The 25,420-nt window shown below is 39.4% G+C and overlaps 1 protein-coding gene across 3 annotated transcripts in view; it reads left to right on the top strand.

Annotated features, from left to right (window-relative positions):
* STIM2 (stromal interaction molecule 2) overlaps nt 1-25,420 on the top strand; it is a 144,335-nt gene that overhangs the window by 38,481 nt on the left and 80,434 nt on the right. For 2 of the 3 annotated variants that reach the window (XM_037897965.2, XM_043544560.1), the window contains exon 2: nt 6,022-6,153. The exons of the other annotated variant lie outside the window; for it this stretch is intronic. In XM_037897965.2, coding sequence (XP_037753893.1) covers nt 6,022-6,153 — 132 coding nt within the window. The remainder of the gene's footprint in view (nt 1-6,021; nt 6,154-25,420) is intronic. 3 annotated transcript variants of the gene reach the window in all.

The raw sequence follows: 25,420 nt of genomic DNA, 5'->3' as shown, positions 1-25,420 counted from the left end.
GTTGTTATGTGGTTATCATAAAAAGTGGTCAGGAATGATTTGTGCACAAAATCTACAGGAAATGATTGGATGTGGCCAGGAGTTGGGTTTTTCAAGGCGTATAGTATTTATCTCACATGTTGCTAATCTGTATTCATGTTCTTTAGCTTCTTTGACCTTCATCGGGAAAGATATAGCAAAATGAAGTATAGAAAATGTTGCTTCTCTGAAGGATTGTCTTGATATAGAAATAAGGTACTACGTTTTAACTTTGTTAATTTAGAGTTTGGATTTTCTTTGCAGATATTTTCAGTGTCCTATTGGTGCGGAACTGAATTTAATATTTAGAATGTGACCATTGTTGATGTAGAGAAGTTTAATTATAGATAGGCAACGAATATAATCTCTCCTGCCAAATTATTATCTCAAATAAATTGGTTAGTCTCGAAGGTGCCACAAGTACTCCTTTTCTATTATCTCTTTGACATTCTGTACTAAGACACATCTGCTCAGATTTGTTGTTCAGTTTTAGGAGTCTTGCAGATTAGTCTACTGTGCCTTTAAGACGTGGGTTCAGTATTCCCTAGGATTAAGAATAGGGTTCTGTCACAGAGATCACTGATTCTGTGACTTTCTGGGGCAGGGCTGAAGCAGCAGACAGGGCTGGAGCAGTAGCTGTCAGCCCCAACCACCAGCGCAGTGACCGGCCCCAGGACCGCCAGAGCAGCACTCTTAGTCCGCTATCCGCCCCCTCGGGTGCTTTTAGTAAAAGTCAGGGCAGGTTGCGGGCTTCCGTGAATTTTTGTTTATTGCCCTTTTACTAAGAATACCTGTGACAGAATCTTAACCTTACCTATGATTGGGTTTCATCAACTTGTCCTTCTATTAATGTAGTCGTCTACAAGTAGATGATGAATTCTTTTCGGGGGGGGGGTCAGTCGATCAGTTCATGTGAACTTGAATGAAAAAAGAGAAGGGAATTTAAAGGCTCCAGTGTCTAAAGTTTGTTTATTAAAACTGCAGTCAGAAAATAATTATTGCATTAACCGCTCCCCTCCCCCCCAAAAAAACCAAAACAAAGAACCCTTTTATACTGTACAGGGATTAGACTGCAGATAGCACTGTATGTTACGGCTAACTTCTGTTTTAAAATTGGTAGAAGATTAGATAAAAAAAATTGTAGTCCTTTTGTAGATAACTTTTTGGTGTAAATTTATGAAATATGCCAAACGTTATTTAAATGTCAGTTTCCTGTTTTGAGATTGATTTCATTAAATATGGTTACTTCAGAAGAGTTTTAATAGCTTTATTGTGCTTACTATGTAAGCTATTTCTGGCAAGTACAAGTAGGATTTTAACTAACAGTGTTTACTGAAAGGCTAGGCTTTAATAGATTAATACTCAGGCGCACAGTTTGTACAGTTTCATAGAGCAGCTGATGGTGTATAGAAAAAGTTGGCAAAACATTCTATTCAGAAACAATTCTGTTTACACATTGTATCCATCATTTCCTTGTCATTTGCTACTCGCGTATTTACACACAAATGGGCTGTCTCCAAACTACTGAGGTCTACTTAGCCACCCCTTCACTCCCCTCCCATCAAAATACTGAATTTTCTTGGATTACAAGTGGGCATTCTTTCAAGGAGGTGAATGGCTTTGAGCTCTGCAGTTCCTTTCATTTTACTTCACTTTGTGTAGCTTTTGAATGGATACAAATTCTAAAAACTTTATTACCTGATGTGAATAAGTGATCTTCAGTTTTCCATTTCAGACTCCCAGGATATTTAAAGTTCAGATCTCTTTTTTTAGAAAGTAAACATTTTAAGATAAAAACTAGACTTCTTATTAAACTCCAAACCTAAGTGGTGCATTCATGTAGAAAGGAAATCATTAAAATTGAATGGGACATTCCTGATGAATGCTCATCTAACACATTAGTAAATTTTATATCCGTTATAGAAAAATAACTTTCTTTTGAAAATCCACCTAGAATTTCTCCAACTAATTTAGGTAGACCGTGTCCTCTTATTTAACCATCCTGGATACAGCAAGGATTTATTGCAGAAGAGACACTACATCTTTTAACAGACGCGCTCTCTCATTTGGTTTTGAATTTATTTTTAAGGTTCTTGTGGCACATTGCTCTAAAAAGCCCAGAAAATTTCAGAATGCTTGCTTGCTTTCTTTCTTGCAACCCCCCCTCCCCCCAAAAAAACAAAAAAAAAACAAAAAACAATGAAGCCAGTCCACTCACTATATGAACGTTACTTATGTTTACAATCCTTGATCAGCTCCTCTTCCTGGATCCTGACCAGGCTTCTATTCCAGACCCAAACCTTGGCTTTCATATGCCCTTCATTTGCTGGGGCTGGACATTGTTTAAGCTCTGGCTCTAGTTACAGACTCCATGTTTGACTCTTCTCTTGGCATTAGGAACCCAATAATGCAACTGTTTAGGCCACGAAACTAGTGCCAGCTCTCCAAGCCATCCCGGTAGCAGTTGCACATTGTGTTCCACCAAAGCTGTGGACCCCTTGTTTACAGTTTAACTTTTGGGGCACTGTGTGACCGTGTAAGGAAGCAATGCATTTGTTGCAAAGGAATGTCTAAATATATGCACATTTTACTCTTGACAGGCACACGAGATCTACAGATCTGAGGAAAAACAACGAAGCTGGCATACAGATCCCTGCCTCAGTTTCCCCACCATAGCAAAAGCTGTTTGGGGTTTATTCAGTATTTCTTCAGGGGATCTAGGATTCCTCCGGCCCTGTCTGCTGCTCAGCCTTTTCTGTGTCTGGTCCTGATCGGTTCCCCTCTCTGAAAATGGCTGGGGTGCATGTCTCTCTGTTACAAGATTCTAGTTCCTCTCTCCCTCCCTCCCATGGGTCAGATGATGCTCCTCAGCAACTTCAGGTCTCTTGTCAGATGGTGCACTGCTTGGTTACAAGCTCACTAAGGCTGTGTCGACACTGCCACTTTCAGCGCTAGAACTTTAGTTGTTCAGGGGTTTGAAAAACACCCCCCGAGTGACAAAAGATTTAGTGCTGAAAAGCACCAGCAGAGACAGCCCTTTATTGCTGGGAGCCGCACTTCCCCCAATAAAGCTATCACCCCTTGTTCGGGGTGGGTTTTTTTAATTGCCCGGAGAACTCTCCCCCCAGTGATAAAGCGTGTCTACACTGCCCACGTCACGGCGCTGCTGTGGCTGTGCTGTAACATGGCCAGTGTAGACATACCCTTAGGCTATGGCTACACTCCGAGGCTTTTAGCGACATGGAGAGCTCTCCCGCCAACAAAAAAAACTTCCACCCTCCACGAGCGGCAGCAGCTTTGTAGCTGGAGGCTACTCCTGCTGGCAAAGTGCTGTTCACACTGGTACTTTGCGGCGGGGGGGGTGTGTGTGCGCGTGCATATATATATATATGCATCCAATGAAGTGGGCTCTAGCCCACGAAAGCTTATGCTCTAATAAATTTGTTAGTCTCTAAGGTGCCACAAGTACTCCTGTTCTTTTTGCGGATACAGATTAACACGGCTGCTACTCTGAGTCCGGGGTAGTGAAGCTGAAGCTTGTGGGCTTCAGCTCTGTGCGGGTGGGGTCTGTAACTGGAGCTTCGTCACCCAGTGCTAAAGTCCTCAGGCTTGGCTCCAGCCCTGGGTGGTGGGGGTTAGACTTTTGGCTTCAGCCCCAGGCCCCAGCAAGTCTAACACCAGCCCTGGCAGCTCCATTAAAACAGGGTTGCGACCCACTTTGGGGTCCCGAGCCACAGTTTGAGAACCACTGATGTAGACCCATGTGCCTTTGGTCTACGCTGTATCATTGTCTCTTTCCTTGGCCTCTTGGGCATGCTTACAGGCCACAGGACCTGTTATCCCTTTGGATTGTGAAAATGGGACTGCATAGCACAACTGCTCTCAAAGTCCCCACTAGCTTAAGTAAATTCTTTCCCAGAGCTCCAACTGTGTGGGCACAGGTTTACTGTTACCCCTGTAGGGATACATCATAATGAACAGACAGACACAGAGGCTTTGCAAAGGGTTCCAACGATGAATGTCTTTACTAGCGTAAAAGGTATACATGTCGAGATAAAACAAACACCTACATGCATTTCCCTCTCTGTTTCCTCAACAGTCTTGAGCATTCTTTGGGTTCAGATCAGAGTCCTCTAAGGAATCCAGGATCCTCCAAATTTTAATGTCTCGTCTTTCTTGTTATTCCACTTTCCTTCTTCTTCAGTTGGTCCCAGTGCTTAATTTGCGCCAGGGCTGAGCTCTGGCACCTTTTAGGTTTGGCAGTTCATAGCCCTGGTACCTCTGGGTATGTCTTGTCAGTTATTAAAGTAAAAAATTTTCTTGAGCCCCAGCACCTCTTTCATTACAAATTAACCCCTGGCTGATCCTGTAGTTAAAAGGTCCCCACTGCTATAAAAGCATGTTCTGCTCTCCTGCCTGACTTTCCTGTGTGTTGCTTCCTGACCCACCAAGTCTCTGTGACTTTAAAGGTTGCATTACTACCTTTGTTCTTCATCCTGCTGCTGCGGAAATTCCACTCCAAAATCATAGCTTTCTAGACAAGCGGGGTGGAACTGGTTCTGTGCAGATTGCAGTTACCCCATTTTTCTTTTAGGGCTCAATCTATTTGAGTGCTAATAATCTTTAATGAGCGTCCTATTTGAAGCCAGATATGCTGGCGCTTCTTCCTTCCTTAAAACAAGGCCTATGATGTAAGAGACAGACATAGGAATACAGACAGTTCATAAAATCAAACTTGAATACATAAACTGTAAATAGATTCCCCCAAATTGTCAGATACATACAGACATACCCTAATCTGTCAATTTTACAAAAACCTACATTAAAAGAATGTTAACGAAGTACTCAAGTCAGACAATGGCAGTTATTAGTCCAGGCAGCCTTTGCTTTGCTCTTGGGTGCACATTACCATAGTCCTAAACTAGCATTATCATTTTAAGCCTTGAAAGAATGTTGCTCTTCAGAGTTTTTATTCATAAATGCATGTCAGAACTTTAGAGATGTTCTATAACCCATTACATTGTGGGAGCAGCAGGAATCATCTATATATAGAGCAGCTGTTTTATTTGATTGAGTTCAATAGGGGATTTGTGAACAGAATAAACTGTTTGAGATGGGATGAATTGAGAATTTATCAACTCCCAAAAATCTAAACTGTGTTTAGTTGGATTGTTTTTTTGAGAGTGAATATTATGCCTTGCTTAAAATAGGGATTTAACTACTGAAGGAGAAACTAAAACACAGTAGGTATGACTAATTTTATGTGGTAATTCTTGTAACTGAAGTTACAAGCATATACCTAAAGGAGATGATGTAGAGGAATGATTTTGTATATACTGAAATATTTTGCTTTAAAAAATACAATGGGAACAGATTATTTTCAAAGAAACTGACATAAAAACAGAGATGGAGAAAAATTAGGAATTTATACAATATTTACTATTCAGTTTATTTTAAAAGTGGTAAAGAAAAAATCAAAATTATTTATTGGAACCCTGAATACTTAATGCTATTTGGTGCAGACTGATTATGTTTGATACCATAATGAGTGGGTTGTGAAAAGAGAGGAGAAAAGAACAGTCAGTACATGGTAGATATCCCATCACTTACACCACGGATACTGGGCTGGGATTATCTAGAGATCAGAAATGCTGCCATACTAGGCAGATAAATTAATCTACAACAGAGGTATTTGTTAAACATTACACTGCACATCTTTAATTTGGTGTGATGATAGAATTTACACTATCTGAGGGAGATCCACGTAAGTTGTAAGCAAAAATTCACAGAACAGGTTGAATTTTGTAAGATTCTGTTTATATTGATGATATATTCATGTTAAAGTCAAAGTGCCAGTCTGTAACTGTAAATTCATTTATTGTGGCAGAAGTGAGACTGAAAACAGGAAGGAAACCTTTTCTCCTTTCTATTTTAATAGAAAAGAAGGGACTGAAGACTTGGGTTAGTGTATGGTTATAATCATATGCTATGTTTTCTTCTTAGCCCTGGCCTCACTGGGTGCACAGGGTGGAGGATCTGCAATGAATGAGGCAGCTGTTGAATATTTGGATCTCTCACAGCACTGTGTCATTACACATCCCCTCCTATCTATTCTTGAGGGCTTAAATAAGTTTGGTAAGTTTGGTTTTAAATGGAGGCTTTGATTCCACATCTGCAAGTATGACCTCTGTTCTGCGCCCGGTGTATCCTTGCCTCATTTTAGATTTGTAGATATTTAGGTCAGAAGGGACCATTATGATCATCTAGTCTGACCTCCTGCACAAGGCAGGCCACAGAATTTCACCCACCGCTCCTGCAAAAAACCTCACACCTATATCTGTGCTACTGAAGTCCTCAAATCGTAGTTTAAAGACCTCAAGGAGCAGAGAATCCTCCAGCAAGTGACCCGTGCCCCATGCTACAGAGGAAGGCGAAAAACCTCCAGGGCCTCTGCCAATCTGCCCTGGAGGAAAATTCCTTCCCGACCCCAAATATGGCGATCAGCTAAACCCTGAGCATATGGGCAAGATTCATCAGCCAGATACTACAGAAAATTCTTTCCTGGGTAACTCGGATCCCACCCCATCTAATATCCCATCACAGGCCATTGGGCCTGTTTACCATGAATATTTAATTACCAAAACCATGTTATCTCATCATACCATCTCCTCCATAAACTTATTGAGTTTAATCTTAAAGCCAGATAGATCTTTTGCCCCCACTGCTTCCCTTGGAAGGCTATTCCAAAACTTCACTCCTCTGATGATTAGAAACTGAGTGAAGAAAGGGTCCTGCAGAAACTTTGCCTTATTTTAATGTGATATTTCCTAGTTTAAAAAAAAATAAAAACAGACCAATTACTATCCTTTGGAACTGTGTTACACAACTAGCTGCCTTAGCTGTCACGTGGAATATGGCAGAATTTCCTCTTTTGTGCACTCATATGCAATTAACCAATAAAAAGCTCTTAATTTCCCCCCTTAGATCAAACCCCCATTGATAAATAAAAATCTGTGTGTGTATGTGTGTGTGCAAAGTCCATTTTTTAAAAAAAATTTCACAGTTCTGTTAATCAAAACACTTTCATTGAACCAGCAAAAGACATGTTACCTATCACTAGGAATTATCTTCTCAAGGTTCTGTTTCAAGCAGCTAAGATGCTGAAGCTGTTGAAAAAATGTTAGTTGCTTTTATAAAGTCAAAAGTGGTGGTCCTCCTCCCCTTGACTTCATGCTGAAAACCAACTGAACTGCTTTTGCTGCTTGTACTCTAAAATAAATTAGTCATGCTCTGAGACGGTCTAAGCCTTGATGACATTGATGTGAAAGTTCAGTTTCAGAAAGTTAGAAGTAACTGAGACAGACTTTTACCTTAAATTTTGAGATATCGAAACGATTTAGACAGGGCTCTGTGTACTCTACTGTAAGCTGGACCTAACTTTTTGACAATACCAATTTCTAGTGTTAAACTAGAAATTATACAGCAGCTGACGGTAAACTTAAAATTGAGTTTGACGTGAAATTAAATATGAAAATGAATAATGCAATCAGTATTCCTTGCGTTAATATAACATCCAAATAATTCAGTTTTAGTCTTCCTCGCCAGTGTTAACCATGCTGCAGATTTTTGTACTGAAACATGTAATTGCACTGAAGATTTGTGCAGGCTAACTTGGAGGTTTGCACAGCTGGTATGGATAATGTGGTAATTTCAGTTTTTAGGTGGTTGAAGTGGTTGAAGCGTTCGCCCAGCGTGGAGGGAATAAATCTGCTCTTCCTCTCCCTTTTTTGGACAGGGCTGCAGGTGACTTGAAATCTTGGGAGTTTTTGTTGACCTGGTCACCCAACCCAGCAGCTCTTTACAGCCAGTTGCCTGTCTACCCCCAGTATCTATCATTGCATGTAGTCTATAAAATGTTGCCTCTGAACATTTAGTTATATAACTGGCTGTCGCTGCAGTGTTTTAGTCCATAAAATTATCTGCATTTTTAGTGGCCCCACAGTTATTGTTGATTAAGTAAAGTATGGAGGTTTCATCTTGTAGTGATGTGAAAAGCTAGCTGAAATACTTTATTGCTGTGCTAAAATCATGTGGTTCTACAGTGAAACAGAGTTCAGATTTTTATAATCAGCACAAAAAATGGTACTCTTTTCACTACCAAGCACAGATTAATAGGCACTGTAATGAAATCTTGTACTAACACTGAATAATTTTCAAAATCTACACTTAACTATGGAATATTACTATATTTAATTAAAGTTAAACTACAGCTGACACAAAGTACATCTGATACATTATTTACTTAACTGCCAATTCAGAATGGGTACTGCCATAAAGTTTAATAAAGTCACATAAAATTCAGTGTTCAGTGAAATACTTGTTAGCTTCCTTAAAAATGAGTGCATATCAATAAAATAAACTATGGTATGTTTGGTGTCTTGGAACCGTCACAGTTAACAGCGTATAGCAGCAATTGATAGGATGACATGCTGTGGAGTTGATGTAAGTGCAGTTACTCTGAAAGCTATCAGGTTTTAAAATTGTGTACCAAGTAGTTGAACACTGGAAGCCAGCTTTATCAGGAATCGCAATTAGAGTATTGTGTGGACTTAACAGATCTTAGTTTGACAGACCATATGTCCTCTTTGTTGATTTTACAGAGGTGGAGGGAGAGTTTAATACATGGAACTATGAAATAGGGCAGTTATGAGAAGGTGCGTGCTTGGTAAAAGATAAATGAGCGTATGACATCACTTTGTAATGATGTGGACATTTAGGGAACACCAGAAAACATTTTTAAAGCCATGGCACCACATGTAACAGTAAGAGACAGTAAAACAAGAAATATCAAGACCATTGTGATCTTTTCAGTGCTGTAAGGTTGCTTACATATTTTGTTACAAAGAACATGCAACTCTTAAAAATAAAACTGTATTTTCATTTGATGCGTTTACATGGATTCTAATTGTAATCTTACTGAAACGATACCTTCTGTGTAAGAGTTTAATTCCTGTATTTTTTTCAAATGAAAATGAGACCTTGTTGAGCATGGTAAGCTAAATCACTGCAGCCCCATCTTACATATGCCTGTTTGCCTACATGTACTTACTTAATAAAAGACAGGTGGATTTTTTTGCTTTTAAAAAGCATACAGTTAAATCCTTTTGAAAATATATCAGAAATAGCAAAACCGTCTGTACTTCTCATTTGTATGAAAAAGGTAACATAGCAGAAATGCACGTGTCTCTGGTCAGATATGGCACTGTGCCCATTTTCCTAGTCTGAATGTTGTACAGAGCATATCGCAACTGGAGGTTTGTAATTCCAGATATCTGAGGTTTCCAGTTCCATTTACAGAATGTATCCAAGCAGACTTAAGTATCTGATAGCTGGTTTCTGTAAAAACCTGGTAAGTGCTCTCTCCGGTATATGTGAATATAACTTAAATATTGTTAGATGCCCATAAGGACATTCTAATAATGGGTGCTTAAAAAGAGAAGGAGAGAGAAAAAAATCCTCTAAATGTTAGACTGAAATTCAAACAAACTGTAATACTCAGTTCTTTTAAATACTGTTTAGTACTCAGAATGTGATACTTCTTTACAAACAAATCAGTAAAAAGCCATGGTCCCTACTTTGGAAATATATACACTTTAAGATACAGGATGATAGGGAAGACGGAACATGGTGCAAGGCAAAGGGATGGCAAACAAGGGTTACAAATAAAAGATGTTTGGTGGGTCTGTAAATGTTTCTTATTGGTCCCTTGAAAGTCTTATACCAAAAGGTGTGGCATTTTCCCCCCTCACATGTGGTTAAGGGAATTGATGGTCTTGAGGGCAGTATGGGAAAAGAAAGGGAGATGGCGGGGATTGACAGAGTATGAAAGAGACTGAAGGTGAAAGGGTTGGATAATGTATGGTGAGGAGGAAAACTGATAAGTGATAGGGTAACATGGGGGCACAGACACATTTAGCTGAGATACGTGGCTTGGCAGAATGAGCTGGGAAGGAACAGATGTCTCTGCAGGCCTAGCACTAAATGCCCTGTGATTCTAGTATGGACTGCAGCAGTGATGGCCGGACCTCATTACTTTTATTGCTCTGTGGGGAGAATCTGCAGGGAAGGGCAGACAGTCTTAACCCACTTCTGGGTCCTGGTGGAGGCTGCCTTTAATTAGTGTTACGTGGTTTAAGTGTGTGCGTGCATATTTTCACTCAACTGATCATCTTTATGTACCTACCTGTCTTATAGACTTGGTTTAACAGGATGGGATAACTGGGATCTCAGTCTTTTGAGATGCTCACAAGATGACACTCCTGATCTGCCAAAAGAACATGCAAGTCGCTATCGTGTGGTTATTTGTTTTCAGTGAAAGTATTCAGTCATTGAGGCAACCCGTGAATTGCATTTCTGTATGTTCACAAATATTTTTTCTTTAAGAAGAGAGATTGCTCGAGCGCAGAAGTGGGAGTGAAAAAGTGCTCAATTCTAATCCTGGCTCTGACAATGACTTGCTCTGTTACTTTGGGCAAGTCATTTAGTATCTGTTTCCCCATCTGGAAAATGGGGAAAACACAAACATCATCGACCCTCCTGACTCCTCTGAGAAATATTTTTTTTCAGTGCTTTGTAAATAAAGACCAAGAATTGAAAGTAAATAGTTCATTTTAAAAGACAATATCTCTTGTTAAGCAGCATGGGTTGCATTACTGTATATTGTAAAACCTTCATTTTATGCGTCAACTTATTGCTCATTAACTGGACTATGGCTAGATTCAGGTGTAGCACATTCAGGCATCCTGCAAGTTCACCTCAGTCCTGACATGCAACCCTAGTGTTTTTCCTGTCTTAGACTGATGGCAGTCACTCCACATTACACTAATTTTTTATAGAGATATTTATCCTTTAGACAAATTGGAGGGGGCTCTTAAGATATTGTCCAACTTCCTTTTGTTTGCGACCTTACAAGATTTCACTGAAGTATCTGGAAGTGGAAGTCAGCTAGTGCATTTAAACCTGTGTGCATGCTATCCCCCAACCTTTATTTGACTTAAAGAACCATATATATTTTTGAGTATTTAATATAATATTTTTATATTTTATATCCTTCTTTAAAGGTGCCACAGGACTCTTTGCTGCTATTACAGATCCAGACTAACACGGCTACTCCTCTGCTTCTTCAAAGAGCTTCACCTTTTGCTGATCAATTCCAGTTTTATGACTCCCCATATCCTAGGATGTGTGTCTTGTTTAAATGAACAGTTTATTATTTTATCAGTGTCTAGTTGGTCTGGGCACCAGAGATAGTGACTCCACTGTCTGACTTATATACTGAAGTCATTGACTTTTTCCTAAAATATAAACTTCTTATACTTACTGAGAGAACTGGACTCTTCTTCTTCAATGTAAAATGACTATTTATTAAAAATAAAGGAGTATTAGACATTTTAAAGTAGTGAACTTGCAGAAGGGAGCATAAAAATCAGAGACTTTATGTGGAATTTTTAAAATTTATATCAAATGTACTTATTTTAAAACTATTTAATATTAAATTTTAAATTGACAACCAATTTGGAGGCATAAAGTCAATATACGGTAATCTGTTAAAATAATTTAAATTAAAAAAAATTATATTAAGCAATACATGTTTGTTGCCAAGTTTTAAAGGAAGTCCAACTGCTGAACTGGTGGGTGGAAGTCATTGGCTAAGCATCTGGAACCAGAGTTTGTTGAAGTGCTAAATCAGCTTTTGACAGCAGTAGCCTCTTCTGCAGGTAGGGAGAGAATATTTTCTTTTCTTCTGTGTATTCAACTAGTTCAGTGACTAGTTCTTTCACAGTTAAGAAACTAATTGGGATGTTGAAAGTGCAGGAAAGTTTTGTTTTCCTCTTCCAATCTATAAATAAAAACTACATGTGAGAGGATGAAATTTACTAGTTCTAAAGACCATCTTGAAGATGGTCACCAGAAACAATCAATTCAGTTCATGAACCTCAGATAATACAACTGTTGTTTAATAAATCAGCTAGCTTTAAAGACAAAACAAGTTTTGATAAACTTTCTCTTATGTATCCAGCACATTTAAGGTAGCTTTACTTAATTAAAAAATTTTAAATGCTATTTTTGTGCATTTTTAATTGAATTTGAATTTCCATCCAATTAGAGCTTGACAAGTAAAAAATCAATCTAGTATATGGAAAATGGTATATGATGCATTTCTTAACATAATAACAAAATAAAAATTAAGAATCTGAATAAATGTAAGTTGAGCGCTATAAGTGCATATCTTTTTGGTTAGCAAAAAAAAGTACAAAATTTAGTATAAAAGTGATAGTGGCCATTAAAGACATGTTGATTTGCAGCTATTAGTGAGAATCAACATTTCTTTAGGAAAATAACTAAAAAGTACAAATGCAAAACAAGATTAAAACCAGTGATTTAAATCATGATTAAAATGGTGGTTTAAATCACTGAGATTTAAACCAAGCCATCCTGTTTGGCAGATGATACTCTTCCTTTTCTAGAAAATAAGTTATATTAAGCTGTTGAGTTATAGTAAGCATCGTGTGTTTTTAAAATATACATGGTAGGTCTGCAGTGCACTCTACAATACTGATGTTGTAAAAATGAATCACTGTCTAAATGTTACAAATGTGTGGGTAATAACATAACTGAAATATTATTTCCTGGGGTACATATGAACACCTCACTTTTCAGAGGTCCTGGAAACTTCCAGGTAGTACTCAAAAAAAAATATTTGAGATGATGAAAATCCAGTGAGACAAGGTGAACTGGGACCCCACTAGCAAGCCTGTCAGCCAAGATTATCACTAGAAAAATACCTGTAGCATATTAGTAAGAGCAAAAATGTAAATTGTGTAATCCAGAATTGGACTTGGGTGTTAACTGCAGGATTGTTCATGCCTCTTCTGGAAGAGAAATGGGACTGGTGTCTTCTTAGCTAGTGCTGATGTGCAGTACTAAATCTGTGAATATTTATTCTCATATTAAACTTCCTACACAAACTACAGTATTTTTGTTAAGCATCAGAATTAAAACATGCTAATGTTGAATGGCAATACAATGAATATTTCAGAGGAGGTTTACAAATTTTAATATATTTAAGGCAACTGAATATATGAATTATATTTATGAAGGCATGGGCATAGCATTTTGCTGTAAATATTAAAGGAAATTTACTGGTCTGTGCACATATGATTTAATGCTAATAAAAGCAAATATTTAAACTGCCTTTGCACTGATGGGTCGATTAAATCTTTCACTGTGTGTAGTGTGTCATTTGTAGTTTGGGTTTTCATCAAATAGCTGTTTTTTTATTTGTCCTCTTCAAAAACAAAAGTAAAAATACATTCTGACAGTGTCTAGTTACCGGAACTCTGAGGGGTCTGCGATATTACAAGTGATGTTTGTAGGGGATTAAATTTGATTCCCTAGTGCTGGGACAGTTGTTAATACATGCCCTCGATCCACTAGTGTAGAAGACTAAAGTAATTCAATAATGCCAGTGATGTCATGCCTGATTCATTGATATAGGATATGATTATGAATCATGCATGAAAAACAAAATACCTGAAAAAATAGATGGGCAATTAAAAGTATAATGTTCAGAATGTGAATTGTTATAGTTGTGTGAAAATGTTGCTATTAATACATGATTTAAATTGCTAAAGATGTCTCGAGTTAACTCTGATACTTACACACTATAATTTTTGACATTTTTTCATAGTGACCCTTTTCAGTTATGTCTCAAAAAGTTTAAGTTTAAGATAATTTAGTTTTCATGAAAAGTTTCATAATTGGACTGATAAGTTATGATATTGCATACAATTTTTATTAAAATTTAAAGTTCAGTTTATAAAGCTGGATCACATCTTAGTCAATCAAGTAAGTTAACAGCACTTTAAACTTTGTTTTAAAGAATTAAATCATTTTAGATGTTAATGTTAAGTAGTTGTGCATTAACTTCAAAAATTTTTACATGCTGAAAACTCAAAAAAAAAAAAAAAAAATTATCTGCCTGATCATTGTAGTGTTTCTGTCTTGTTCTGGGAGCCTCTCTCCTCCAAAAAGATGGTTAATAGCCCACATGCCGTCTAGCTCCTGGATTTTACCCAGAAGGTGGGGTTTGGTCACATGATGGGATTTTGATGTGAGCTTCTGTTCAGTAAGGCTACATGTCAGATCACCAGAGCATACTTAATCTTTTGCATTTCAGCAGTGCCAAACCATGCACATTTCTAAGCAGGAAACTGATATTTTCTATCTAAAAAAACAATTGTAATTATGAGGAAGCTTGCTTGGAAAATCCCGTGGACATGTTTTCAGACATCCGGAGGTCACCTATAAATCATTTGTGCTTTCCTGACCAAATTAAGCTTAATTGTGTTAAGCAAGTGGTTTAAAATACCACACCTTTTTTCTTGATGTCTTTTATATTTGTGTGTGCCATAGAACAGTTTTAGGCTTGCGATGATCATTTTTTATTCTACAGGATGGGAAGGAAACAAGTAATTATTGAATAGTGGAGGAGTAATAATCAGCTAAGTATTTGTCCTTTAAAAAAAAAAAAAAAGTGTGGGGGGAAAAAAGGTAAAAATTTGCTTGGATGTGCTTTACCCATTCATCAGTAATCAGTTTTATAAAGTGGTAGTGCTAGGAGGATGGCACAGGGTCAGAGATCCTTGGAGTAAATACAAGGCTGTAATTCACTAGAACAGCTCTGCTGATGATGTGTGGCTCACAAAGAACACGAGCTCCCAGAGTGAATTCAAAACCTCATATCTGGCCACTACAGAGCCATCTTCTACAGTGTATGAAATACAGTACAAAAATTACTTGAAATATTCCTGCTCAATTAGCAAATGAATGGATTTCAGAAATTATTTCAGTATTGTCAGTGAAAATCTTCTGTATTAAGATCAAAAGTCAGATATACTTTTGGTTTTTCTTAAGGCTTTGATTTGTTAGTTTTAACAGTATTGTAGAATTCATAACCCTTGTTGAGTCTGTATGTAAGCTCTCAGCGCACACCCTGTTTCACTCATATTCTCAAAGTATTTATTTTGAGCTGACCGTGCTTGCTCTTAGCCCAGAATGAGGGGTTTTTTTTCAAAAGTTTGTGAAAAATACACTCATCTGTTTGAATTATGTGAGCATGAAAAAGACACCTGACTTTCTGTGCTCAGGAGTAACTCAAACAGTTGTAGAGAAAGTCTTAGAAATTGGCATTTGGCTGTTTCTTCAGAAGAAATAAGTCTGAGCTATGATATAGTTTTAAAAATATTTTCTCACTTAACTGTGAGTCCATACCTGTGCCTTGAACAGGGATCAAAACCAGCAGCAAGTGAAGATGTGAGCTAACCCCACTTAGTGAGTTTATCTCAATGTCAGTGTCTGTATTTAATGTCAGCATTAGAAGAGATGACTTTTTCTTCTTTTAATCAATTTTCCCAAACTAAGGTTTCTAAATGTAAAAGTTAAGGTGCACATGTGATGCATGACCAGAAAGGGTTAAACATCCTATAGGATAAATGAGTCAAATTCAGCCCTTAAAGACATATGGGGAGATAATGTTTGTGTTTTTGTGTATTTACATATCTATTGGTAGAGGTCAACAACGTAATCAGACAGTCCCTGTCCATGCTGTATTCTGTTAGTTCAGAGATCAAAAGGACATCTTAACTTTTAAATGAACTGTAAACATAGGATATTGCTGTATTCATCCTTCTGAAATATATAGCAAATCTGCAAACGGTGGAAAAACAGGCAATTGCCTGTGGATAATTGTGTGGATAATTACCGGTGATGCTTAGGAAATGGGTCCCCTTCAAAGTACCTGTTGTTCGCTGAAGGGCTCCAAGCTGTCACAAGAAGGCCTGAAACTGTATAAAGATGTTTGGGTTCCAATCCTTTTTATCTCAGATCTGCTTGAGGCTTCATGCAGGGGAAGCCTAAGCCATAAGGACTGAGATCTCAGTCGTGACTGGACCGCCCTGAATATAAACATTAGACTATAACCTATGAACTATTTCTGAAAGAACTCTTTTTCAGCTACAAAGCTCACCATCTCTGCTATGAATTTGAATCTCAAGAACTGTACTCAAGTCTGTATGTATACTGATCTTTTAACCAATACCCTCTCTTTTCTTTTCTAATAAATTTTAGTTTAGTTAATAAGAATTGGCTGTAAGCATGTATTTAGGTAAGATTTGGAATATTCATTAACCTGGGGGGTAATGTGTCCGATCCCTTGGGATTGGTAGAACTTTATATGATTAAGATTTTTTAGTAATCCTCATCATATTTGACTTGGGTATCTGGGTGGAGGCCTGAGGCTGGGTCACTGTTGTTGGCTTCTGGATAACCAGTGAGGTACTATCGAAGCTGTTTTGTGCTGGCTTGGTAAATCTAAGTATTGGAATATCCACCAGCTTTGGGGATTGTCTGCCACATTCTTTGCAGTTCCCCCTAATTGAATGACTTCAGTTGGCTCCCCTGGGACTCCGGTCACAGCACATGTTATCAACTCACCCAATTTCTTATTGTCCATTAACTGGTTTAAAAACATATCTGATCGGTGCAACGTGAGTGATTTTAGTTTCTGTGGTAACTTTTAGGATTTGAAGACTCTGTGCCCTTAGCAAATTGTATAAACACTTTTTTGCTTAATTAAGATCTTCTTTTAAAAGGAATATTTATGAAAAATCTCTTTTGTAAAAACTACAACGGCATCTTTAAAAATTAATATATAATTCTGCTTATTTCTCTTAATTCAAATTACATATTTTGGTTTCTAGATCAATACTTACGAATGCTGTTTTTCCCTGTGTGACTTACAAGTATTTATACATTGGTTTGCCTTTTGGAGCTATTCTAACCTAGCACGTATGTGTTGTGTTTAATAAAAATGTGCATCTTAAGAAAAATTCTTCATGCTAATTTTCTGCTAATTTAAATGGACTCAAAATAACCAAAGGAATCAGACCACTTGTGGATGAGTTAACAATTTTAATCTTCCTATAATCACCATATCAGTCACTTGTGATAGATGGAGACATCAAATGGGAACAACAGATTTGAGTGCTGCAAGCATGTTTCCTTTAATGGGAGGGAATGTGTGCATTCAACGAGTATAGTCAAGGGCTAAAGTAAGGTGGGAGAACAGAAAAGCAGGGGGAGAATCTCCTCCTCCTCCCTGGTTGTGGAGAAACCGTGCTTCTCTACAGCTTCCCCTGCTCCCTTCCTCACTTGGAGTGGTGAGTGCTCTCCCTCCTAACTCAGGGTTGTCTACATGGGGAATTTATTGCCAAAGAGCTAGCACACTTTTAAATTCACATCCTAGCTTACTGTGCACTAACTTCCCATGTAGACAAGTCCTTAGTCTACGTTAACCACTGTGTACAGTAGTTAATTTGTTTTAGTGATGGTGAGCTTTTTCTCTTCCCCTTCCTCCTCCCCATCCTCCCCCCATTGAAGATCTTGAATTCAGCCTTTTGTTTTTGTCCAGCCAAGCATAGCTATGTGGGATCTTACTAAAGATTTAGTTCTTTATTAGGAAATCTGAGACCTTGTATAGATCTTCTGCCTTCTCCCTGTCAGAAATCCATGGGAAATAAGATGAATGAAGATGTGCACAAAAGCTTCCTCTTGTGGGAAAATGTTGCAGTACGTGCCTGAATGGTGCTAGTTCAGAAGAGTTGGGAGAGTCTATTGACCTGCTTGAAGGAGAAGGGCCTTTGCTTTAATTCTGTGTATTTTTCATAGCCGTGTCGAATTAAGTCCAATAAATTAGTAATGCAGCAAGTGTAACGTGGTAGGTTAAGGTGGTAGAACGAAAGCATTTTCAGACACCAGGTTTTTCTAACAGTGAGTAAATGTTTTCGATTCCTCTACAGTCTACTGGAAAGTTAACCATCTGTGCTATTTATACAAAGTGTATTTCAGTAGTTTAACCAGGAAAGACTTATTTTACTAGTTGGCTTTGCTAATGGTGGTGTACTTTAGATTTCCACCACATAAATAACCAAATGCAATTTCAGCAGCTATTTTTACACTTCTATTTAAATTACATTACTATTTAAGTCCTCAGAAAGATCTATAGGAGATGGAAAGCAAGAGGGCTTAAAAAAATCCACTTACTTCCAAGAAGTGCCTAGTATTTTGTTTTGACATGAAGTAACAAGGAAGAGATATATAGTCTCATACTTTGTATGTCATGAGAGCCACACAACTTATAGAATAAATTTATGTATGTTTTGTGGAAGTTATATTGGACAGAAAATACTCTGACCTTTCCATTCAGAGAGATCAGTTTTCTATGTGCAAGGTTTATAGAAATGGCATACTTGTTGGTTTTCCTTAGAGTTGTCAGGATTGTCTTCCCTGATTGTACTAGATAACTCTTTATGGGGTTCAGATCAGTGGTGAGCTGGAGCTGGTTCGCACCGGTTTGATAGAACCAGTTGTTAAATTTAAAAGCCCTTTTAGAACCGGCTGTTCCGTGAGGGACAACCAGTTCTAAAAGGGCTTCTAAATTTAAATGGCCAAAAGTGGCACCTTAGGTGCCAACTCCCTGGGTGCTCTAGGGCTGGAGCACCCAAGGGGAAAGTTTGGTGGGTGCAGAGCACCCACTGGCAGCTCCCCGCCCCAGCTCACCTCCGCTTTGCTTCCACCTCCTCCCCTGAATGTGCTGCCCCGCTTTGCTTCTCCGCCCCCCCAGGCTTCCCGTGAATCAGCTGTTCGCGCGGGAAGCCAGGGTGGGCTGAGAAGCAGGCGGCAGCTTCGCACTCAGGCCCAGGGAGGCGGAGGTGACCTGGAGCGGGGGGGCGCGAGGAGGGCTGCCCACACTGCAGCAGGTAACCCGGGGCGGGGGTGCGCAGGGGAACCGCTTCCCGCCCCAGCTCACCTCCGCCACCCTGGGCCTGAGTGGGAAGCTGCTGCCTGCTTCTCAGCCCTCCCCGGCTTCCCGCCGAACAGCTGATTCGCGGGGAGCAGGGCAGCATGTTCAGGGCAGAGCGGAGGTGAGGTGAGCTGGGGCCAGGCGCGGGGCGGGGAGTTGCAGGTGGGTGCTCTGCACCCAGAAAATTTTCCCCGTGGGTGTTCCAGCCCTGGAGCACCCCTGGAGTCGGCACCTAAGGCACCAATTTTGAAGTGATCAGTAGGGGGAGTAGCTGCTCCCCCGCCCCTAGGAGCCAGAGGGACCTGCTGGATGCTTCCTGGGAGCTGCCCCAGGTTAGCACTGCCGGGACTCCCCACTTCGCTGCCGCCCCCCACCCCCGCATGTCCCTCTGGCTCTTAGGGGTGGGGTGGGCACCCACTGGGGTGGCCCACGAGACCCTCCTGCCCGGTTCTGGGGGCAGTCAGGGGACAAAGGAGGGGGGTGGATGGGGCAAGGGTCCGGGGGGGGCATCAAGGAATGCAGGGGGTTGGATGGGGCAGGGATGGGCAACGACCCCCTCGTGGGGTGAGGAGGGAACTGGTTGTTAAGATTTTGGCAGTTCATCACTGGTTCAGATGTATATTGGGAGCTTTCTCAGAACTAAACTGAAAGAGTGAGGATACTGACTGTTCAACAAAGACTTAGTTTCTCTAAAGATATCATTAGGCGTGTTTAGAATTGTGTGTTGAGAAACAAGTGTTTAAAATATCATCCTGAAAATGCCCTTTCAATTGCTCATTTTTCAGTCTGTTGTGATGTCATAATTCCTCTAGTTTGTTAATAAAATTCCTGAATGGAGATTAATTTCTAATGTAACATAGTAGACATGCTAAGGTTTTCAGTCTTTAATACATAATTGACAGAAATTAGGGCACAAACTCAAGTGTTTTTACATTCCTGGTCACTGTAAGGCGGAATCTTGTTGTTTTGATCAGGAAGACGCGAGTTATTTCTGTAATTATTTGTGGGTTTTTTTTCTTGAAAATCTTGTCCATCTGGTTGCTTTCATGTTTTTAAATGACAAGACATGCTGCTGCAGTAGACTTTCTCATTTGTCATTTAAATAAGTGTCACAAGTGACACAGTTGTCAAATTAAAATTCTGTTCTGTGCAGCCTGCTTGCCATACGGGGGTGTTTAATAATTAGATGTAGGAGTGGTTGCTTTTGGCAGTATTTAATAGGAAGTGTGAGTAAAGGTCCTATGACAGTTTTTCTTGAAATACTTGGTACAGGTTTTAATGTCACTCTCTTTATCATGTTTCAGAGTAACAGCCGTGTTAGTCTGTATTCACAAAAAGAAAAGGAGTACTTGTGGCACCTTAGAGACTAACCAATTTATTTGAGCATAAGCTTTCGTGAGCTACAGCTCTTAGTCTCTAAGGTGCCACAAGTACTCCTTTTCTTCTCTTTATCATGTGAGGATTTGAGGTGAGGGGCATGAGAACATATTTTTGTTGAATTGCCATTTTGAATACCTGTTTCAAGTGCCACATGGTGAGTCTTTAAAAGCAAAACAGCTTAGCTTTCTTCGGTAATATCAAATAACCAGTATTGTGCCAGAATATCTGGGCTTTTCAGCTTGTATTCTTTTGTCTTCAGACTCACTTCCTGCTGTAGCATTTTTCTATTCAGCTGTTGTATTGTCTTTTTAAAGTCTGTTTTAATTGCTAGAAGGAGGTATCGTAGTGTTTAGCTGGTGCTGTATTTAAGGTACAATCTACAGAACTGAAGCAGGGGGGAAGAAAATGGGAATTTCAGTAGCAGAAAACCATATGAAGATGCAGACAGGCTTTGGCATGAGGAATTCTTGTGAATCCATACCCTCTCTGTGGAAAATGCAAAGAAATCCCACTTCTCCAACATAGTGACCTGTAAATTACGCTCTGCTGAATTGTTTTTGAACCTGGTTTACTTTATTCCAGGATGCCTGCATTCAGCTCCAGAATTTAGCACTTTCCACTGTGAAGAATACTCAGTGTACTTCTGTGGAAAAAATCACCCACATCTCAGATTGCTTCTCTGGAAATCAGGAGCATAAAACTGACAAATCTGAATTCAGCCTATTCGTAGAAAAGGATGTCCTAGAAACACTTAAAGACATCCTCTGTGACCCTGATCCATGCCCTTTTCCTCCGTGTGTGCCCACAAAAACAGCATCATAAACTAGCCAGTACTTAAGAAACCATTGTTAAATGTGGCCACTCTCTCCAAATACTGCATAATACTGTACTGAACTTCCCGCTTATAAGCGAACTAATTGAGAAGCTTGTCTGTCCATATCCTGATCCCTTTCAGTCAGGTTTCAGTACAAGACATTGAACAGAGAGGGCACTGATGGATGAACTCCGATTGGCCATGTGCAGCACACTCCTATTGTTGAACTTCTCCACAACATTTGACATGACTGCAATTTTATTTTAATATCTCGATTCTCTGTCCTCTCAAAGATTTTTTTCTTTCTGAGCACCTCCCCCACCCCCCCCCACATGCTATAAAAACTACACAGCCCACGTGTGCCACAATAACTGGTTTTCTGCATATAAAAGCCAGGGCCGGTGTTGGGGTAGCAAGCAGGGCAATTGCCTGTTGCCCCATGCCCCAGGGGCCGCTGTGAAGCTGGGATTTGGCTCCAGCCCACGGTGGCAGGGCCCAGAGCTTAAGACCCATACGATGGGGCTTCAGCTTTCTGTCTTGGGCCCCAGTGAGTCTAATGTTGACCTTGCTTGGCGGACCCCCTGAAATCTTCCTGAGGCCCCCCCAGGGGATCTCGGACCCCTGGTTGAGAACCACTGCTCTGAGCCAGGTGGGGCAAGTGGTCGCAAGAGTTCTCTGCTGAAGACCTTTCAACAGCTTGAGGGAGGAGGATCCCAAGATGCTTTTCCCATGTGTTGGGGACCTAAGAGTCTACCACTGGATAAGAGGCTCTCCTATGCTGAAAGTCTTTAGCTTCAGCCAAAAGAGGAGGTGAGGAGAGTTTGATAGTCTTAACTCTGTTTTTTTTTTTTTTTTGTGGAGAAGGGTTGGAATGGCTGGCGGGCTTTTTTCCCCTGTTCAGCTCTGCGAAGTTATCCTGCTTCCTGTCTTTTATGAGGGGGAGTTCTTTGCAGAAGTGGGACCCTACCCATTCCACAGGAGGATGACTGACTTCACGCTGAGCCAGCAATCACTGTAGTCCTGCTTGTATAGACTTGGCTCTAAAAACCTCACCAGTCAGTAACTCTCCATTGGGCAGGGTTCCTGAAGCCCTGCTTATATTTTGTTGAATTTGTTCTAAGCTAGAGGAAACCGTGCCCCAAGGGGGAAAGGCTGAGTGGAGTTTCCCTTAGCAGAAACTGGCTCAGTTTGTAGTAGAATTTTGTGTTTGTGTTCTGCAGAAACCCAAAACTTACCCCACTCTGGTAAATGAAAAGCCAGATATCAAAAGCATGTTTTCTACATACTTTTTAAAATGCATTAGGGAATATTTTATGAGGCCACATGAGATCTGTTCTTTTGGTGTAGACACTGAAAACTAAAGAACAGTTAGTGTGTGCGCACTGGAATGGTCCAGTGATTAGGGCACTGGAGTAGAACTTGGGAGACCTGCCTTCAAGTTCCTGCCCTGCCACAGATTTCCTGCATGATCTTGAGCAAGTCACTTAGCTTCTCTGTGCCTCAGTTCCTCATCTGTACAATGGGGATAATGACACTTCCCTGCCTCACAGGCATGTTGGAGGATAAATACACTAAAGATTGTGAGGCACTCATACTATATGATGGGTGTGTGTGTAAGTACAGGATGATAAAGTTTTTGAAAATGATACTCTCAAATACTTGAAACTAGCAATGGAAGATGTACTCATTCTGCCTGATTTCTAATCTGTACTGATATCATGTCTTCAGAAGTTCAGTTTATATTGCTTTTTGGAAGGAAAAGAGTGCAAGGAGCGTGGAGAGAGAGGGAGATTCTAATGGAAACTGGTGTGTCTCTGACTGATTTCACTTTAGCTTTAACTGTCTTTTTAAAAAAAAAAAAAAAAAAAAAAAACACCCTGAATCACCTTTGGAAAAATAAGATCTGCCTAAATTACAGTAAAGATTAAAATTAGTTCAGTGTGCACAAAGGCTGCCTGTCTCTTCTTGAAACAAATCCAAATACTAGATTAACACCCCTAATTTATTGCCAGACCTATTACTGTGAGAATGGCCAGTTAGGGGCCCACTTGCCTGAAGAATTCCCTGTGGTAGGAAGTAGGCTGTATGGTACATTTCTTACTGGCCCAGAGATAAAAGACATAGTTACTCAGTGACTTGTGGCAGATGGAGGGATCGTTTCAAAAGGCTTCTGCCAAATACATTGACTCATTGAGCCATAAATTGCAATAGTTTTAAAGTTTAATCTTTTATTGACAAATTTCCTCCTCGTGATATGTTTCCTTTTAAAATTTCTCCCCCAGTTTCTCCACCAAAAAATGCCACAGCTGTATGGTAGCTTCTAAGTACACTTCATGCAGATTTACTCCACATTACTTCAAGTGAGTACAGCTTTACTTGTGTTTTTACTGGCACTACCAGAAGGTTAATGGCAAATTCAACTTCGAAGTTGACTATAGCTTGCTACCTAAAACAGTGGTTTTCCACCATTTTGTTGTGTGTGGACTCCCTTAATAAATTAAAAAAAAAAAAAATAAAGTCAGACCCTTTGGAAATCTTATATAGTCTGTGGACCCTCAGGGTTCCAGGACCACAAGTTGAAAATCACTGACCTAAAATATTTGACACCATTCCTTTAATTCTTCACATTAGTACAATTTGGGATTAAAAGTAAAGATGTTATTGTAGAAACATGACTGCATGTCATAGTAGGCCAGAGAAATTGGTCCATGCAAAAGCCAGCCTTATCACTAAAGTGTGATGGAGGGTTTTAGAACTCAGATGATTCCACCTTTGACACTCTGGATCCAGATAGGAAAGGGTTAAAACCAAGGTAGCTTTGCAACACCTTATTGCATTCCACACCATTTTTTTTAAGGTTTCTGCCGTACTTTAAGATAAATGAGGAAGAAAACCTCCATTTCTACGAAGTTTGATAAGCTCCTACCAAGAAGTCACTTGATATTAATTTCAGGTTAAATTTCTGCCTTGCAAACAAACACCAAAATAGAGCTTATCCATGTGCATACTAAAAAATTTTCAAATCTGTACCTGATTACTGAGTTTTTCCAAATGAATGGCTTTACAAGGTCTGAACCAGATCTGAAAATTCTTTTAAAATTGTTCTTTTATCTGTGTCCAGAATAGTATTTAGGTGAGTCATGTGTATCTAAAGCGATCTGAAGTGTGCTGTCAGTTAGGGAATGGTACTTCTAATTTTTTCTATATTAAAATAAGCCTTGAGATCAGACTGATTTTGTTCAGACTATTGTGTGTCTTTTCTTTTCAACCAAGACATGGTTCAACTTCATGTTCCTCACTGCGAAAAGCAAACAGGAACTTTGATCTGCTCTTTAATCTGAGGGAAGTATCAAGTGTTCCCTTGGTCAGAGCTCAGGACATGTGAAGCATGGATCGTCTATTTGTTTTTCTCTCTTAATAAAAGCTGTCTTTTAAAGTATACATGAAAAGAGGCATATTTACATGCATTACATTCTCAGAAATATTAAGAAGCTAATCAACCTGAGTACACAAAACTTTGGGATCAAAGTAAAGCTTTCTAGAATGAAAAGATAAGTTTTGGGATTTTTTGATCTACTCAGCAAAACGTTAAAAATGTTTTATGGGTGGAAACTGGTAACGATGTGGCCAAATTAGTCAAGGCTTGGTTTGTTTCTACTTGAGTAGGTTAGCAGGTGTAATTAAATATAGATCCGTCATTCAAACACACTTCTGCACTACTTATTCTCTTTTTTTTACCTGTTCTGATTTTCTTACTCATGTGGCTCTCTTTTTACTTTCAATTAGAAGAAAAGACGTGCCAAGCAGACATAACGTTGTAATGCAAAAATTATTATTCTGATCTATTAGATTTCTCTCTTTATCTGAGATAGGGAAGAAAAGTCAAGGTGCATTTGTAGCAGTATGCAAAAAATAGTAGTAGTGCACTCTGTTGCCTTGCTGACTGGCTGATGCTGTGGTATAAATTGCCTGTCTTTTACAGGCGAAGGACCGGGGACAGGAGCAAGAATGGAAACCTCTTCCCTTACTATTTTTAGCAAAAACTTTCCAGATGGGTCATAGATTTTGGAAGGCAAGTTGTTACGTTAAGCACTCTGCATAACATCATCTTTTTATTTCATAAATGTCATTGTTAGGACAAAGGTTTCAAGGCTGTCAGTTTTTGTATAAACTAAATCTATTCTTCAATGAGACAAAGGCTGCCAAATAAAATCTGGGGATTTTTGTTTGTTTTTTTGGAAAAAGGAGCAGGTTATTCTGACCAGCTTCTCATTCTCTGCACTGCA

The sequence above is a fragment of the Chelonia mydas genome, chromosome 4 (assembly GCF_015237465.2).
Source record: "Chelonia mydas isolate rCheMyd1 chromosome 4, rCheMyd1.pri.v2, whole genome shotgun sequence".
NCBI classification, from domain to species: Eukaryota; Metazoa; Chordata; order Testudines; family Cheloniidae; genus Chelonia; species Chelonia mydas.
This window is presented reverse-complemented; position numbering and strand designations above follow the sequence as displayed.